The 20,275-nt window shown below is 39.3% G+C and overlaps 1 protein-coding gene across 1 annotated transcript in view; it reads left to right on the top strand.

Moving 5' to 3' along the window:
* LOC139730744 (iron-sulfur clusters transporter ABCB7, mitochondrial-like) overlaps positions 1-20,275 on the top strand; it is a 42,196-nt gene that overhangs the window by 15,715 nt on the left and 6,206 nt on the right. Inside the window, exons 3-9 of the mRNA XM_071641610.1 lie at positions 9,008-9,223; positions 10,302-10,431; positions 11,668-11,854; positions 14,273-14,354; positions 15,680-15,856; positions 16,660-16,834; positions 19,660-19,817. Coding sequence (XP_071497711.1) covers positions 9,008-9,223; positions 10,302-10,431; positions 11,668-11,854; positions 14,273-14,354; positions 15,680-15,856; positions 16,660-16,834; positions 19,660-19,817 — 1,125 coding nt within the window. The remainder of the gene's footprint in view (positions 1-9,007; positions 9,224-10,301; positions 10,432-11,667; positions 11,855-14,272; positions 14,355-15,679; positions 15,857-16,659; positions 16,835-19,659; positions 19,818-20,275) is intronic.

The following is a 20,275-nucleotide window of genomic DNA, read 5'->3' on the forward strand; positions in this document are numbered from 1 at the left end:
CAAGAGCCAGTTTACAAAATCTGTAAATCTAGCCAAAGTACATTAACATTCTTATTTTAAAAAAAAATCAAAGCACAACACTGTGTACTCTCTAAAGGACATCTTCAGACACAAAACAGAGGGAAGTTGTGTGTCGTGTGTTCATGTGCACATATGCATACTTCATTGTGTGCTGATGTTGCAAACAAATAAAGGTCCTCATTCCAGATAGGACCCTTGAGAAACCACCAAGAGACCCAATATTTGTAAGATCTCTCAGAAGGCTCCAAGACCAGACAAGTGGAATGACCCTCTATCACTTAAAGAAAGAAAAAAATAATAAATCAGTGTCAAAAGACTAAATTTTAAGTAATTTTCCAACATATTTCTCAGAGATCTCTGAGGAACCCTTCCTTATGATCTCCAAGAGTCATCACTGGTCACTAGTCTTATAGATGGTCCCTCGGTGATCTCTCCATAATCTTTTCAGTAGTCTCCAAAAATGTATGCTGTTGTCATCCTTGAGATACTGTTGAAAGAGAAGTTCAAGACCAGTCAATCCCTCGAATGCTCATTTCAAGGCTGCTAAAACACTGCTGAAAGACCACTGGAAGACTGCCAGGAGACTATTTGGAATGGTTTCAAAACTTTTTTGAGGCCATGGAGACCATGAAATTCACTGAAAAATCAGATCAGACCTGAAATATTCAACAACTATTAACACACATACACTCACTGGGTGTGCAATGGTCAACTTAACATTTTTTATCCTGCAAATCCAACCTATTTGAGACTTTGATTTGCTGACCGTAATGAGTAGTTACAGATATATTGTCAGTTTGACTACCAGTAATAATTTGTACTGAACCATGGATTGACTAGGATGAAAGAGGCAGCCTCAACTGTAACCTGCTCCCTGGTAGGCTCATTGTCACAAATGTGAATATACGCAGTTGCGGCAGAGTTTGTGACAGTTTGACATTATTCAGGATGAATGAACGAAGGCTCGAGCCTGTTCGCAAGTCCTGAATGTGAACAAGTTTGCCAGGGACAATTTACCTTAGATCATGGGCTGTACAGTCAAAGTTGGCTTTTTGCTGGCACTGCTGTTCCTGAAGATGCTGTAGGTTTGCTCTTTTTGTGTGACATTGCGTTTATTTCAACCTGTTGAGGATGAGTCCCGAAAATACTCGGGCAGGTGTCTATGGGAAATGCGTGTTGTAGCAAAATCAAACCGTCCTCAACAGGTGAATGGGGGAAATTGCTTCGAACCTGTCATCAGCGTAAGAGCTCAGCAAGAGACGGGATTTTGCTGTCGACAACGGTTGTCTCAGACATACACAATTAAAGATGGCCACGTTACCACGCACATTTTGACCATCAGCCTTTAATTGCTTTCTTCATTGTTTGCTTGACAAATTTGGATTGACTGCTAAACAAAGCAGTCATAATGGGGAAAATGGGGAGATCACGTCGTGTGTGTTAAGCCCCACTTCTCTGGGAACGCTCTGTGTGTCGATGAAGTGAAATGTGGGCTGTTGTCGCTGGTAGCTTATTCTGGTACACTCAGCTGTGTGAAAATCTCCTGCGTCATACCTGGCGATTTGTGTGCCAGGACAGTAGTCACACATAGTTGCATAGGCTCCATGACATTTTGCATCTACTGCAAACTCTCCTGCTCCCATGAAATATCTGCAAGCTACATGTAAGCCAGAAATGAATTTTACCCTCAAACTTCCCTTGCCCGTATCCTAATTTTCACTTCAAACTAAGCCTAAACCCCTATCACATCCTAACTCTTGGTCTTTTGAGAAAACATGACTGCAGCAATTGTCACAGGAGCACACGCCATGTCTCCATTATAAAGCTGAAGGCATAACAACTTTCGATGGGGGCAGCGTAGCACAGCTGTGAATGGCATATCATCTGCAGCATTTGGCTTGTGATCAGATTCTACCTTTAATAACTGCTTGCCATAGGCAGATGTATGAAAACACTCGCGCATGAACACAAGAGCCAACATCACACTTCCCTCTCAATATTAGCGTAGCTTGTTTCTGCTTCACTGACTGCATTTGATGCAAGTGTCATATAATCCATGAGTAACATTGCTCCGAGCCCGCATCAAGATGTGTTGACCTCGATAGCTATTTTGTTGCTCAGATCAAAATATCATAGGGTCGCAGATTTACAGATTTTGTTCACGTATGTCATCTATATGCGTGCTAGTGACTCTCACGTTCTCCGTGCGAAGCTGTTCTCTCGTTGAAGAAGCTCGTACAAATCAGGTGTGACGCAGGCACACATCGTCGGAGTGAATGACCATGACGAGAAACTGTTGCGGCGGCGTTCTGTCACGTGGTGGCGCCATATCTCTCACGGCACCACCTTTGCAGCATATGGCTGCATCCTCTGTTCATCTTAGAGCGTGCAGATAATGATGCTTCCCGCTTCTGTTTTCATGGCACGTCTACTGCTGTTGAATATGAATCCCTGGCAGCGATTTCCATCGGGTTGTGGGGGTTCCGTCGTCATTGAGAGACTGCTCTGAGACACAATGATGTCATCGGCGATACTGATGGTGACCTTTGACAATTTTCCTGGATCTGATCTATTCCATAGAATCTGACGATCCATTTCATACTACTAGAACATATCAACACTGGCTCATGGCCAATCCAGATGGCTTGCCGTCTGCAACAGCAGCAGTCCAAATTGGCTTTTGAAGGTCATGAGAAGGACACTCTCCTCGTCAAAGTGTATTGACCAATACCTGTGCCTGGAATCCAGTCTGCTAGAAATCTTTGTACCATTGCACAGTGCTCATGCGTGCTGTCTAATTTATCAAATCTCTGTGAACCTTTGTACCTAGGAGCTCAATTGTGTGTGATCTGACAGTAGTAACAGTGTGTGTGTGCTCTAAGGTGGTATCACCTAGTCTGTGAGCTCAGGTCCTTGGGATCCAGTCAAGTCTGCCTTTGACCATTTGCTGCTCATAATATTAGCGATGCTGTTTGCCCAATCTGTGGGTTCTGTGACAGGTTGAATGACATGGAGTTTTCCCGTGCTGTTTAGTTCAGCTTTCTGCTCATCTCGAAGGTGCATGGAGGACCCACAATGAGTGGCGTGTGTACCTCGGGCTGTGCGCCCTCGCGCAAAGATGTGGTGTACGGATATTCATGTCGAAAATCAACGATTGCATCAAACGGTTTATCAAATTGTTCCAGATACTATGATGCCAGAACTTCCATACAGGTAAATCAACTCTTCTTTTTTTTGGTTTTACAGGCGGTATTAAAGAGCAAGTTGAGCAAATCCTGCAATTTCATTGGTTGAGAGCTGTGTGTTTATCTCTACTGGCCGCACGTTGCCCCACTGACAATGGCCATGGTAAACATGTCACAGTGCCTTGCACTTGAATGAAGAGTTTGAGTACAAAGCAAGCATTGGTGCACTTACAGAGCTGTAAATGCCTATTGCTGGCCAATCATGCATACAGTATTACTGGTACGTACCATGAATGGATGGAAATACTGGATGCATGCTTTGCATCTCTAGCAAGCCAAAAGGAAATTCATCCAGTAAATTTGCTATCAGGTTACATTCTAAAAAAAAAAAAAAAAAGGATTTCAAGAAAGAACAAATGTCTCCCATTCTGTAAAACAGATAATGCCCGTGTTGGCATTTTGGGCATAAATAGTAATAGTAATTAGTATCGCGATATTTTGTATATATTCTGTATAGTTATGATATAATGTCCAATATGTGTTATACCCTGTATATTTATGAGATAATGTCCACTATCAATGTGGAATATGAATAAATTTCATTTCAAATTCAATTTCAGTGTGTATGTGTGGTAACTCAGCCTTGGATTGTAAGGAGTTTGGATTGTAAACATGCATGCACATCACGTTGAGATGGCTTATGGCATGATTATAATATGTCTCCTCTGGATTTGTTGCTATGGTTTCGACCATGCCCAAGTCCATGGGGAGAATGGCTTTGTCTGCAGACCAGCTATTGCATTTCCTGCCGTTGGCAACTGCAATTTTTTTGACTGCTTGAGTGTATGTTCTACTGGGAATAGGAGGTAGTTTCCACTGCAGTTCCCACAAATCTTATCTTGCCTTACAAGTGTACTTTTCTTCACAGTGCTGACAGTAGCTGTTTGATTTACAAGACTGATAATTGTTCGAAGGGGTTTATGGCAGTCTTATGTGTTGGGGGTGGCATGAGGTCAATGCATTGTTCATTGTTTCAGCGCTTTACATCCTCTCTGACCATGTCGAAATTGCTGCCCATGAGGATAAGCCATTTGGCCGGATATTGGAGAGACAATGTTCATTGTTAATGTGCACTGTGCATGCATTGTTGTAATGATTTATAGACCCAGAAATTGTGAAGTTGCACCGAGCACTAGCTCAAGCAGCTGGCAACGGGCCATCACCTATTAAACTGACAAGCGTGCAGTGTGCATTGGGTAAAAAAAAATATGTGGTGATTTCTGCATGTCACATACAATTTGTAAATTTTCTTGTGTTGTCCGGGCTACACTCCAAATGTGTGTTACCACCAATGATGTACATTGTATACTGTACAGCTGTAGATACCTTTTGGTGTGGTGTGTACGTATATAACCAAATCATGCAGTATCTGTTGGAAATATGCATCATGTATTGTTGATTATTTTTTCGTCATTCGCCTGCACCCTGTTAATCCCCAGTCAATTCACACACACACACACACACACACACACACACACACACACACACCTAGGAGCTTTATGTGTTTGAAGCTCCTGCACACACGCACACGCACACACACACACACACAAATCTTCCAGACCATTTTAATTCCCTCCAGCTGTGACATGTATTCATGTACTAGTACATGTCATGTGGAATGTGTATCCTCCTTTGATTACCTAGGTACTTGAACAATATTGATAGAATGATACATCAGTTATGCATTTGCTTTTGGTACAAGCCATTGCTTTTCAAGCGTACCTGCTTGCCTCACCGGCATATATTCAATACATGTACAGTGGTAGAGCTCTCGAATTAAGACAATCGACTTCAGACAAAATCAATATGTTCAAAAGATGGAGGTGAAATTACCATGAGAATGCTGTTTGTTTGTGTGTTTTTTCATGATGTACCCTGTTGAAAAATGTAGTAAAAGGCATAATTTACCATTTGCAGATGAAACAAAAACCCAGCAGTAGTGCTTTAAATAGTTCCAAAGTGTGAGTTTGGGATAGAAACAAGCACTGTATTTGAATCCATATAATCGATGTTATAGTATTGTTAGATAGACAAAATGTGAAAAATTAGTTAAATAAAAATGTTGATGGACTTAACCATCTACAGTTATGGTTTAATGAGAAGAATCAGTAATATAGTTCTCTCCTTATATTTTAGGCTTAAGTGCAATTTTTTTTTTTTTTTTTATGGCAGGATGTTTTGTGATACAAAATACCTACACATATTTGTATGCATCAAATGTGATATCTTGAACATTTTTGAAATCACTGTTCCCAGAGGTATACAGGACCTTTAAGATTGACTGTTTGTTTGTTTGTTTGTTTTTTTTTGCTATTTTATAGTCTAAAACAGGTGTCTCATCAGCATGGAGACTTTCCTGGTCTCTGAGAAATTTGCAAAAGAATCAAACATGTTTGAATTTTTTTTTTTCAGAAACTTTATTCCAGTCGCCAACGTGTCTTGGAGACGTCTGTCCGATATCTCCTTATTCGCGGCCAAGTCACGGCCAAATTATAGAGACTGATTTTGTCACCTCGTTTGGAGACAGAGAAGATTACTTCAGTTTATGATGTCATGTAACACTGCCAAAAAAAAGAAGAAAGTAAACCCTTTTCAAGTTCATATTTCTTGTAGAAAATTTGGCTAAATATTAATGTTTTATATATAGATCATGTTAAAAGTAAATAAATGTTATATTGCCTATCAACCTGGTAGGTCAATATAAAGGCAAACTTTCTGCATGAGTGAACACATTTATTTAGCTCTTCCAAAGCACAAAAGTAAAAATTGCAAAAATGGACAAGTTTTCATTCATGCATACATGTGCTCTTCAATGTAACAATGATAAAAAAGACAATTTGACAGAATTAAAATACAAATTAATCTGTAAAAATCTATGATTTCTACAATGGCATTGTAGCCCGCAAAAGATACAGAAAGGCAAAAAAATGATAGAGAAAATGAGGAATCTTCTGTCAAATCAAAATTCAAATAGCGTGAAAGAGGCAATATTAATAAAAGTCCTAGAAATTTCAAATTTTGTTTCAAATTGAGAAGCGTGAAAATGATATTTGGTTCTTGAATTTGTCGCATGAATTCTTAACTCGTTATATGCCATGTTTGCACACCTGACTCAGTCAACGGAGTGCCAAGTTCACACGTCCTGCTCAAAGCTTATGCACAAACCCGTCCAAACCGATTGATAAATTGCCAAATTCCAAAGTGCAGTGAAAGCGTTAACTTTCTCATTATTCCATTCCTGTCACATGTAGGGTGCATGATGTGGTGGTTGACTATCAAGTGGTGTTCCCCACTGGATTTGTGTGTAAATTCTGAGTTTTTGTGGCTGTTTTATGTACAAAAGTCTTGCCTCTACAATAATCTAGCGTCTGGTCATCTGAAAAAAAAAACACGTAAACATAAATTTGTCTTTCAATTTATGTCAAAGTAAAGGCTTGTTGAATACCAGTACAACTTTGCTCATCAAAGGGGATGGCTAGTAACTGATCAGTGGGAATCAGTGGGAATGCTGGGGGATGATTGTTCCAATTCTTGTGGGATTCATTTAAGAGTACATTACTATTGTTGTGTGAAAATTATTTGCTTCAGAATGGTCTAATATTCAAGTAAGTAATGTGCAGTTTAATGTTTCCAGGTTAGCATGCCTGTACAGTGACGGGGCTTAACGATTGCCATCAAAGATAAATGTGCAAGAAGCTTTTTTTGTTAATATCAAGTAATGCGTTGCGGCCTTAGGGCATTTGACTTGAAATTTGGCACATGTGACCATTACAGTATATATAGACATGTGCAAACTTAATCCTTTGTCGGTGGTGAACAATGCATTGTCATGCTAACAACATCTTTTCACTAAAAAACAAACAAAAATATTGTGGATTCAGGTAGCTCCCTCAGTCTTTGAGCATTTAGCTTGAAAGTTGCACATGTGACCACTATAGTATGTAGATGTGCATACATAATCTTTCGTCATTGTTGATCAATGTGTTGCCATGGTAACAACATATTTTGAATGAAAATCATACAAAAATATTGTTGATTCAGTTAACTCCCTCAGTCTTTGAGCATTTAGCTTGAAATTTGGCATGCCTGACCACTATGGTACATGTGCAAACTTTACCTTTTGCTGAACATTGTTGATCAATGCGTTTCCATGGTAACAGCATATTTTGAATGAAAATCATACACGAATGTTGTGGATTCTGGTAACTCATTCAGTTTTTGAGCATTTGGCTTGAAATGTGGCACATGCAACCACTATAGTGCAGACACAAACTTCATATTTCATCATTGTTTAACAATGTGTTGCCATGGTAACAGTGTATTTTGAATGAAAATCATACACACATTTCGATTGTCCTAACTCTCTTCATTTTAGAGCATTTTGGCTTTAGATTTGGCACATGTTACATGTACCTCTGCATTACCAAGATGAGCAAAGATCATCTTTTGTCAGTGTTGAAAACGTGTTGCCATGGTAACAGTTTATTTTTTATGAAAATGATACACTAATATTATGAATTCAACTAAGACCCTCAGCCTTTTAGCATTTGGCTTGAAATTTGGCACATGTGACAGCTACATATGTCCAACATTGTGTTGCCATGGTAACACAATTTTTCATGAAAACCATAGAAATCGTCAGTTTATTAACATTGAATCTTGCCCACTCAGTTTTTGAGCTCTTGCCTTGAGATGTGAGACTTGTGGGTAACAGTGAGGAATACATTTATTCACTGATGAACAGTGCATTGCATATTAGTAACTATTTTTTCCCCATTAAAAAGTAAGAAAAATAATAGTTCTGGTTGAGCTAGTAAAATTGTTCCGTCATTTGTGTGTAGGGGTATAGAAATCACAATGAGTGGTAGTTCTACATATAGTTTTTATCAAAATCTTCTCTGAAAAATATGTATTGTAACAAGTGTTTACTTTCTTTCTTTTTTTACTGAGTGTATTTGTAACAATTAAACAAAAGAGAGTTCCACAACCTTTAATGAAAAGTTACTATAATTTCTTCAACTTACTTTGTAAGAAATATGACAATATATTGATTTTTGTAGGGTATGTGTGTGTGTGTGGGGGGGGGGGGGGTTATGCCGTTATTCTGCCTGTGGCAGTGAGGTTACAAACTTGTAATCTTCTCATCCAGCGATGGCGGCACTGAAGCTTTATAGTTCATAACTTTTAATTTAATCATATCATTTGTCTTAGTTTCCTTAAACTTTCACTAATGAGTTCTACGAATATTGCTCCATTCACTCAATTCAAACATACATTTGGGTGAACTTGTCCTATTAAGTTCAAACCATACTGTAAGTGATGCAGCGCTTTTTCATATGTCTGTATTGTTTACAAATGTCATTGAAGGAATGTTTGAGATGATTTGTGCTACAGGAATAGAAAAGTGAACTTTAAATGTTTCAAAGTGCTGTTGGATTGTTGCTTTTAAATGTCATGATCAGTTAGATATATGTTTAAAATACAGTACCAGTGTTGTCTGTTTCCTTTGTTGTTTTTTGTTCAATCTCAGAGCTTTATTTTTCTATGTGAAACCTGCATGATTGCCAGCTTTTGAAAAGAACTATAATGTATACTAGTTTAGCTAGAGACATATTGAAAATTGTCACCAGGACATACTATAAAAGAGCTGATGGTATCCATTGCTTGCAATTTGTAGTGAGGACAGAAAGATAAGCCTGTGTAGGAATTGATTATCAAGTCCACATCTTGCGTTTTTACAGTTCCAGGGTCCGTCGACAGACGTGCCACTGCTCCCGACACAGCCCCAGCGCGATTTCCACGCCCATGGCGGGGGCATTCCGGCCAACGTGGACGTCACTGACCAGGTCGGGGGCTGGGACATCATGAAAGCGATGATGGGCTACGTGTGGCCGAAGGGAGAGTACGCCATAAAGGCCAGAGTGGTGGTGGCACTGTCACTGTTGATAGCAGCCAAGGTAAGGGTACTGGTCCATGGTTGTATGCAAGGGGGGTCGGGAGGGTCGTACGACCCCCCCCCCCCCAAAAAAAAAAAAAAAAAATAAAAAAAATAAAAATAAAAATTTCAAAAGGTCCACTTTTGGTAAAAGACATTTTTGTTTTTTGAGGGCTTTTTACCCTATATACAACAGGAAAAAAAAGTGAACAGGTGGTGTTCCAGCAAATTGTCAAAAACCTCGTAAATTTTGTAACGTAGTTTTAATATGCCATATGTACTAGGGTCCTACCTTATTTCTAAGCCGCACCGCCATGCCGAAAAAGTCGCTTTTGTATGCACCAAATGGCCCCATTTTAAGATATAAAATTCAAAAACTCCCTACCGTGGGAGGGGGACCCCCCCCCCCCACACCCTCTCCTCGCTCGATCGCGCCGCTCCCTCGCAAAGTAAAAGGTCTAAAAATTTTGATTGTGACCTACCCAGAAAAAATCCTGGATACACCCCTGTGGTCAACATTCTTTGATCCTTTGAAGTATTGGTGCATATTATAGTATGTCATTCCCAACTTAGTGTGCATGCATTGCAGAAAATAATGTTTTGTTTTAGTGTTGTTATCCCTGTTTTGTGTTTATGTTCATTTTGTTATTTTTTTTTAACAAGTTTTCTTTTGCACTTTTCTGTAACTTTTACCATGATGCCCATTGCACAAGATGAAGACCAAGTCCCAATGTATTGCAATAATCATAGATATGTACTTTTATACATATTTTTCTTTTCTTTCTTGGCATGCTGTTTGAGTCTGCAGACTTCTGACTTCCATGAAGGCTGTTGTTGTTGTTGTTTTTAAAGAAGAAGAGAAAGAGAGAACTGGGGGGCGTTTCATCAACGAGTTCGTCGGAGATTTCACCGACAAATTTGCTATCAGCCAATCAGACGCAAGGATTTACACCGACAACTGTTAAAAGCTAATGAAATCCTTGGTCTGATTGGCTGATAGCAAATTTGTCGGTGAAATCTCCGACGAACTCGTTGATGAAACGCCCCCCAGGTAGATTGATGTAAATTGAGAATAATTTGCTCTTGTGTCTTGGTGTCAGGTATCCAACGTGTATGTGCCGTTCCTCTTCAAATATGCTGTCGATTACCTCACTGAATACCAAACTGCTTCGGAGACTGTTGCAGCAGTTGGGACTGGGACAACTGTTGCTACCACACTGTTGCTTGCTTGTAAGTTTTCCTGCAGAGTGGTATACTACAATTATGTCATGTACCGTGAGTGCAAATTGCTTCTGCCTAGGTTATCTCAAGAGTAAATCAGTGCCACATATATCAAAATGATTATTCATATATATATGTTTTATGCGTATCTCTGTGAGATGAATACTTCAGGATTATATCTTTCTATCTTTAGCGTTGTTTTCTATGCCACGCTGAATGTGTACTCACGTCTGTTATGAGTGTTTGATTTTTAAGTGTTTGGTTCAAATGGTTTTGTCATACTTTTCCAGCGAGGAGAATAACTCTAATTTAACCACCTCAACCCAACCAACTTTGACTTTGTCTGAATTTTGTCATCTCTCAAGTTCAGACAGGATCATTGGCATTGAAATCTTTCAGGTTCCCTGACTTCCAATGCAAATCCTGTGGCCATGACCTCTATTGAAGTTCATAGGTCTTCAGAAGTCAAGAATTGCTTGATTGAAATATGTATCAAATTTTTTCTTAATTATTCAAAATAAATGATTTTGTTCTTCTGCACCCTCCACTGAGCTCCACCCCTCAGAAATCTTTCTCGCTTGTCGTGATGACATCAAATGTAAAGTCATCTTTATGATAAATGAAACTTAAAGCACAACATTACCTGATGATATGCACGTTGTCATAACCAGGTGCACCTGTTCACATGAATGAGACAGGTTTTATACACCTTATCACACCTTTTCTTTCCATACTATTATACTATCTTTATTGCAGTTCTATAAAACCTACCTTGCTATTATGAGTGTGAGCAGTAGTTAATGTAACATGTACATCAGCTAGCTTTACTGTTTCTGGCCTTATGAAAGACAAGGCAGTTGGGTTGTTGTTGTTGTTATTTTATTTTTTTTTTGGGGGGGGGGGGAATGGGGGACCAAGGTCAGCTGGTGCTGGGGACATGATAGATAAAGTGACTGATGAAAATGCCAGTGACAAATAAACTAATCTGCAGTACACATTCAGATCTAAAAATTCCACAGTTTTTTATTTCTATTTAAACCTGTTCACACTTGCAAAAGTCAGCATGCAATATCAAGGGGCTTTTCAGACTTTGCAGTTGTTCTAAAAATTGGTAAGGGGGGGGGGGGGGGGAGGGGAGAGAGAGAGAATGAGATGGAGAGAAGCAAGGTGGAGGTTGATAGTTTCAAAGGCTCAATTCTTGATCCTTATCGTTGAATCTGTGTTTTCAACACTTTTACTATCCAGACGGGGCTGCAAGGGCGGGAGCGTCATTCTTCAACGAAGCGCGGAACGCCGTCTTTGCCAAAGTCGCCCAGAACTCCATCCGCCGTGTTGCCAAGAACGTCTTTACGCATCTCCACCAGCTGGATCTGAGCTTCCACCTGTCGCGCCAGACGGGGGCACTGTCCAAGGCCATCGACAGAGGCAGCAGGTAATACAGTGCTCTCCGCTTAATCAGGTACTCTGCTTAAGCGGAAAAACAGTTCCCAATGCATATTTAGCAGATAATTGAGTAGGCATTCCGGATAAACCGGTAGGAATTTTCCAGATTAACCTGATCTAATTCTATTGATAGTTTAATGCAGAAAGCCTTTGAAATTTGTGCAAATGTAAATTATGAAGAAACTGTGAGGTGCTGAAAGTTGATAGAGAGGTCAGGTTGACATTTTAACATGCTATGAAAATGTACACCAGATACATGTAGTTGTATGACTAGTGTATGGTATCTGCATTGAGAGAGAATTAACATGCTTTCCGGTTACAGGGGTACTACGCTTAAGAGGGTAGGAAATGCTCTGCCGGACCATACCCAATTAAGCGGAGACTACTGTACATTTCAGAAGACATTTTGGTTCTGTGCAGCCTCTGGCCCCAAACCTAAAGAAGGCATTAAATTCTTTTCCAATTTTCTGTTCATCTGTCCCAGATCTTATCAAAATGATACATGAAAACTTGTCACATGAGATTTCTGACTATAAATCTGGCCACATCATGCTACATGAGGTGTAGATGCCCTGATTAGACTGGTGTCAATATCCCCATAAAGTTGAAGGTCTATTAAATCATAATGAACTTTGGTTTATCACAATGGCGTTATCACAATGGCGATTGTTAGGCTATAACTTTTAATGTTTGTTAGTATTGTGATTAAGGAGGAAGAATGTCAATGCATTGTTAGATTGTTGCATGAACTGATCATGGTCAAAGGTCAAATTGTCATACAAGCCCCAATTCATGAAATATATGACATATACTGTACTGTAGAGGGGTATTGAAGATAATTAAAGGCATTGTTTACTGTTTGCAGATGAAACAAAAACCCAGCTTTAGTGCTTCAATATAGTTCTAAAAAGTGAGTTAGGGATAGAAACAACCAGTGTTGAAAAGTCAATATTGTCAGTGTTAACCATTGTTACATATACTAAATGTAAACAATAGTTATAATAAAATTGTTTTTAGACTGAACTATCTATGGCTGTGTTTATCAACTCCTTTTCTTGGCAGAAACAGGTAATCCAAACAGCTTTCAAGGAATTTTTACGAGTTGATAAACGCAAAGCTGTTTTGAAAGCCCTTTAGGAAAGCCTTTTACGAAAGGGTGCGTTTATCAACTCTCCTTTCTCGGCAGAAACAGGTTATCCAAACAGCTTTCAAGGAATTTTGACGAGTTGATAAACGCAAAGCTGTTTTGAAAGCCCTTTAGGAAGCCCTTTTCGAAAGCCCGAAATTTGTGATGATCCAAACAGGTTTCCTAAACAGGTTATCAGAAACCTGTTTGTAAAAGCCTTTCGAAGTTGATAAACGCAAAGCTGTTTTGAAAGCCCTTTAGGTCGCCCTACTGCGGTTACGTTACCATGCATTTCCAGTTTCCGAAAAGACGCGCGCCCCGAAAAGACGCGCGCCACGTAAAGTGCACAAGAGTACGTGTACACAGGTGTATACATACAGCTGTGTGTAATGCACGCATATGCTTGGAACAAGGAGGTGTTTCTCTCACCAACAAGGTTTGAGAAATAGAGTAACAACAGTCTCATTCCCTTTGATCCCATGTCTCATGCCGCCACTCAGAAATTTTTGAAGTATGTGCTAAACTGGAGCTGCCTCACAGATAGGAAGACAATTGATTCATGTGGCATTGTATCATGACTCGTCACTCTCAAAGGAAGATATGTCTTTATGATGGTAATTGCTTTTCGCCGTCCCTTCTTGGAAAACAAGCGGCACATTAATAGTACAGGCAGTCAGGGCTTTGGAAAGGGCTCTCGAAAGGGCTATGGAAAGGGCTATGGAAAGGGCTATGGAAAGGATTGTTGAAAGTTGATAAACGCAGCAGACGAAAACAAGTGGCACATTAATAGTACAGGGAATGGACAGGGCTTTCGATAGGGCTATGGAAAGGGCTTTCGAAAGGGCTATGGAAAGGGCTATCGAAAGGGCTTTCGAAAGTCATTTAAACTGGGGAAAGTTGATAAACACAGCCTAAATTTATGGTTTAGTGTGGACAATAGTTATATCTCCTTACATTTTAGACTTTACCCAGTATTGCAAAATTTTTATATGGTAGGATGTTTTGTGATACAACTGACCCATAGATATGCATCAAATGTGATACGTCAAACATTTTTTGAAATCACTGCTCCCAATGGTAAACAGTACCCTTCAAATGGAAATAAGACATGTTTTAAATAAAAGGGATGTATTTGAAGGTGAACTAATTGAACTTTTTTTGTTGTGTGTGTGTGTGTATGTGTGTGTGTGAACTCGTTTGAACTTCTCAGAGATGAAATTGAATACAATAATTTTAAAGCACGAAGCAAAGCATTTTCTTGCCATTTTTTCTACTTTTCAGAGGAATCAACTTTGTTCTCATGGCCCTAGTATTCAACATTGTTCCAACAATATTTGAAGTTTGTCTGGTAACGGGCATCATGGTGAGTGAAATGTGTTTCAGGAGATGATCTAACTCAAAAAGTGATATTCAAAGATGCATTTTACACCGTGTTCACATTGACTTTGATGAAAGAAGAGGTAAAGTAACAAGTACAGAATGACAGAAATCTCATCAAAATCAGTCATTGAGTTAGAGAGTTATCAAATATTGAATAGGGATACTGGTAGAGACCATTATTTGCGAATTACATATTAACCTGTTGAGGACGGTTTGATTTTGCTACAACACGCATTTCCCATAGACGCCTGCCCGAGCATACTTTGGACTTGTCCTCAACAGGTTAAGGTGATAATGTTATCACCTGACAATTCTTCCCCTGGTATGTCCACAATAATGTCACACACAAAAAAAGAAAATCATGCTTTTGGTTGATAATTTCGCATTGTAATCTCTTTCCCCTTCAAAGTTTTCATTGCTTGATGATAACAACATGGATTTTACCCTGTTTATTAAAACCAACTTTAAAGCATGGTATAGATATCAACTAAAAAGACAATTTCCAGTATTTTTGTCTTTTAGGCACATATCAAGCATTTCCACCAAGTGTCATTATCTTTAAGGTATAATGTTCAGTATCAGATAAGCTTGTGTTTATTGCTAACAAAAAGGTATCATTATGAACTCAAGACTGCACATTGACAGAAATTGGAGTGATGCTTGAAGGACAGAGACTATTTTGATAGTCTCAGAAATGTATTTACAGATTTTATTTGATGGAACCGACTGTGTGAGGGGCATTGGATATTTACAAATATTTTTTGATAATTCAAAAGCGATGAACGTGAGTGAAGATGGTGACGGTGACGGCTCCTGACAATTGCACATTATTTTCGCGTTTTGTTCATTACCTCCGCCAAGGAAGTTATTTTTTTTGCCGGCATTGGTTTGTTTGTCTGTGTGCAGAATAGCTTGAAAGGTTAAGAACAGATTTGGGTGAGACTGGTATTAAGGAAAAGTTGATAATGACTGGAGGAATATATGATTAAATTTTGGTAGCAATATAGAAATATTTATGAATGTTTTGAAGGATTTATTATCTTTTGGCGGATAGGATCAATGAACATTTGTGTTCAAGCTGCACATATGTATTTGGGGTTTGCATACGCGCTCTATAGTGCGTGCTCTGCTCGGGTGAGGTACGGCGCAGCTGAAAGCTGATGACATAAACAAAAGGCTTCTATATTTGGGGAATTGGGCGATTTTCAGCATGCGTGTATGGGTGGAAATGAGCTGCTTGGCAGGGCACTACGCTCTCAGAGTGGTTTTCTAGTTTTGACATATTTCTCCTGTACTGTTCTGTCGTAGTACTACAAACTTGGACCGGCCTTTGCCGGCATCACCCTCTCGTGCATAGCAGCCTACGCAACATTCACGCTCAGTATCACGGCATGGAGGACCAAGTTCCGGATGGAAATGAACAGGGCGGACAACGAGGCTGGCAACCACGCCATCGATTCCCTCATCAACTACGAGACGGTCAAGGTAGGGTCGGGGTCATGTTGGCGGAAGATTTCAATATTTTGGGATGATAATTGGATCAGGGCCCCGTTTCATAAAACTTGTTATCTGTTACAAGTTGTCATAGTTGTTATAAGCTACTAAAATCCTTGCATCTGATTGGCTAGGAGCGAATTTATCATTGAAATGGTGCAGTTGTCACTGATAACAAGTTTTATGAAACGGGACCCCGATTGACATGCTTCTCCAAGGCTCGGGCCTGTTGTATGACGTATTGACAAATGGCTCAGATCTCACAAACATATAACGCAAATGTGGTCATTATCAGTGAAATTTGGTCACATCAATTGATTTTCACAGATTTAAGAATGAGAGCATTTCTGCACATATTTTAAGGTCTCCTAAAAAATACTCACATGTTCTTGCTTTTACTCAAGTTACACAAAGTGTTTCATTTACCAAAACTCCCATACAGCAAAATATTTCATGCTTCCAAATTCTTTTGGTTCTCAGCATTTATGATGCATTTTGTGTCTAATACGATTTTCCATGTGATCAAGAAGTTGTGGAATATCAGACATGTGGGACAAAATGTACTCAATATCTCAAGAAGTGAAATCGACTTACAGTATCAGTCATTAAGGAGTTTATACAGGTAGTTTAAACTTTTATAAGAATGAATGGAATGAACAGTTACAATTAGAAGGATTTCTATTTGTATTGTAATTGAAGTAAATGAACTCTGAATGGCAAGCTTTCATCAGGGAAGACTTTAACTGCCACATCCAAAATTTCTTCACATTTGACTTTTACCCGTTTCCCTCCAGTACTTCAACAATGAGACATACGAGGCAAACAACTACGACAAGACGCTTGCAGAGTACGAGAAGGCCTCGCTGAAGACGACCACCAGCCTGGCCCTGCTCAACTTCGGCCAGAACGTCATCTTCAGTGCCTCGCTGGCTGCCGTCATGGTCCTCGCTAGTAACGGCATCATGGCAGGTAAACCAGACAAGACGAGCAAAGAAAAACACGAAAACAAAAACAGAAAACCCTACTTAAAGGGATGATCTGGTTTTGGTTGGAGATGGGGATTCAGGTTTTAACTTTTTGGGATATAAATTAGAAACTACTTATATGTAAAATGTTAAGGAGCATACAATTCTAAGAGAAATTAAAATTTAAGGTGATAAAAATTGGTTTTTGACATGACTGAGATATCAAAAGACAAAGTAAAAGAAAGTGGTCCTAATAGAAGGAGGATCCCACCTTTTATTAGGACCTCTTTGTTTCTGGGCATCTCAAAACCAATTTTTATCAAATAAGCTTTGAATTCTTCTCAGAATTGTATGGTCTTTCATTTTCCATGAGAATTGTCTCATTATCTCAAAAAAAAGTTGGAAACCTGACGCCTTATCTCAACCAAAACTATACCATCCCTTTAACCCTTTCTGTGCCAGGGACTTTGGACTGTGTGTACCAGGCTATGAGGTGTTCTGTGTCAATCAGCACTCAAAGCACACAAGAGGTCAAAGAGATCGTATAGTTTTGGTTGAGACCTAATTTGGGGTTTCTAACATTTTTTGGTGATATAATGAGAAACCTCTTATGAAATATGAAAGAGCATGTAATTCTATGAGGAATTCAACTTTGATTTGATGAAAATTGGTTTTGAAATGGCTGAGATATCCAAAAAAGAACAATTCTAGTAAACTGTGGGACCCACACTTTATTACGACTGCTTTGTTTTACTTTGTCTTTGGATGTTTCAGTCATTCCAAACCCGATTTTCACCAAATAAACTTTGAATTCCTCTTAAAATGGTATGCTCTGTACTATGTCATACGTGTTTTTTTGGTATCTCGCAAAAAGTTAAAAGCCCAATTCTCATCTCCACCAATACTGTACCATCCCTTTAATCAGTAGAAATCATTTATTGCACTTATCAGTTTTCCTCTCTTTTTTTTTTTTTTTTGGAACATTTTATGTACCAGGACACTTGGCTAATTGAGCCAAGCTTTTTCATTGTATATAGTAATTCATCCAAACTTAACCTAGTTGTAAAGTTAGCAAGCCCATTATCCCATTGAGGGTGGACTAATTTTGCTACAACGCGGATTTCCCATAGACACTTGCCCTAGTATACTCGGGACTCGTCCTCAACGGGTTAAAGGTGGAGCATGGTGCCTCAGTCCAAGAGGAAGACTGTGGTGACATAATAGGGATTAGGGTGATTAGGTGATCTTTATCAATTGACACTTAATTATCAGACATATGTGCAAGTCATCATAGACAGTACTCCAGTATGTGTGCCAATTGATGAATAAGTTTCAGTAAGGGCCGGTGAAAGATCATATGTGATCCGCTACAACAAAAGGATCCGAAAGTCGAGGGAGGTCAGTTTTCTGAAAGTGACATGACATTATTCCCTTACTCTTCGGCTTTACTATCATATATGATATGACTCATAAAGATACTCGGTTGCGGAGATATCAATGATTCTATGAGAGCATGTCAAGTGATATAGGAAATCAGTGTTTCGAGAAAACCACCTTCAAAGTTTTCCTTCTGATGCAATGGTGATCAAGGTGAGGTAGGACAGTTTTCACCTCTAGGCAATAGAAGGTCTGCTAATAGCAACCTCTGCGATATTCATTCAAGCTTAGCGCCAGTGGTCTACACACAATCAATCAGTAACCAAGACGCCACACACTGACCAATAAGATCACTCCCTCGTTGCGAGGGGCGGAGTCTATCTGCTAAGCTAAATCCAAATCTTCAGACACATTTCTGTTCCGTTGAAAGTCGGATAATCATGGCTCAGAAAAACGCTAATTTCGTGCCTTTCCTTTGATCATTTAGCTTCGAAATTTCAGCAGATAATAGACGAAACATCAGACTACAAATTATGTCAAAAAACAGATATTTCATGGTTTTGACTGATTTTGATGACCTGACTTCGAACTCAATTTTCTCGGCTCAGCGGTCAGCTACTTTCAGATCCTTTTGTTTCGGCGGGTGACATGTATGCATATAGATCACATAAAACCAGAAGAAAACCAGAAGTGTTTGTGTGCATGTTAATGTCGTGAATTTCGCGAGAGCCAAGATTTACAGAATCAAAATGCACATGGAAGCTCTTGTCAATGCTTTGTGCATTGAATGCCAGTGGCAATTCACAAAATTTATGCTGCAAAAAAAAAGGCCATTGACTCCAATTGGCGAAAATTGAATGCCGCAAAAATATTTAGCTTTATAGTCTCTAAAGTGATGTACAGCTGTACCTCTAATGTCGTGGAGGTACACATGTGACTTTCTTCCCATAATGGTAAAAGCATTGCAAGTGCTGTAACAGCATCATTGAGTAAAGTGCAAGGCAGACATGTTGTGAACTTATCTCAATGTACAACTTGTGTGATTTATAAAATTTATATCACTTGCTGCTTTGATGAAGTTTTGCCCCAGGGGTCAGTGTTGAGGAGTTGTTTTGTGAGAAATGGATGTCACCCTGTCCATATGAATTGTGTGGCATATCTATGAACTTTATGTACCAGGGTATTTGACTGATGCTTGAAAATTTCACCCACCATAACTGTGGAATATGTAATTTCTAGCCAGAAGCCTTTGGTTGATGTGCAAAAAAGGAAAGAAAAAGAGAAAAAAAAAGAGAGAATGGATAGGTCTTACCGAGGCTTCTTAGCGTGTGGATTTGACAGTTAATAAGATTGTTCACTCTACTATTTGTAAAATGTTCTAGAGCTGTGATAGAAACGGGCACAGGTGACATAGGCTGACTGCTACATCCATAATTGTTGCTTGTTTCCTAGGCAACCTGACCGTTGGTGACCTCGTCATGGTCAACGGTCTGCTCTTCCAGCTCTCGTTGCCCCTCAACTTCCTGGGCTCGGTGTACCGAGAGATCCGGCAGTCACTGATTGACATGGGTACCATGTTCAACCTCCTCAAAGTGGAGACAGATATAAAGGTAACCACCCTACAGGAAGGTTAGCGGTTCAAACCCACCCACCAGTTCCATGGATGCTTGTTTCTGCCTACACATAGATTTCCATGGTGACAGGATTCTTTGATTCTTGTACCAGTATCTGGATGTACATCTTTTTTTTTTTTTTTTTTTTTAGGGGGTGGGTCCATTCTTAATAGGGGTTGAGGGATCCAACCCAACTACAAAGTTACAGAAATTTGCAGATATGGATGAATATGATTGTGTGACAGTAGTAGGGTCATTTGTGGGAAGATTGTGGGCGGGGTTGTTACAATTCTTGAATCTGGATATTCAGTATCTACAGATGATATTGTTATATTCTTTTTTTTTCTTCTTTTTTTGTGGAGGGTAGTGTTCAAGGCCCCATAAGGTTTGATTAATTCTTTTAAATGACCATAGTTTGTGAGGTATCAGACTTTACTGGAGTTAAAAAGATCAAA

Source organism: Diadema antillarum, unplaced genomic scaffold, assembly GCF_040938485.1.
Source record: "Diadema antillarum isolate AM-2024a unplaced genomic scaffold, OU_Dant_1.0 scf00000022, whole genome shotgun sequence".
Classification (NCBI taxonomy): domain Eukaryota; kingdom Metazoa; phylum Echinodermata; class Echinoidea; order Diadematoida; family Diadematidae; genus Diadema; species Diadema antillarum.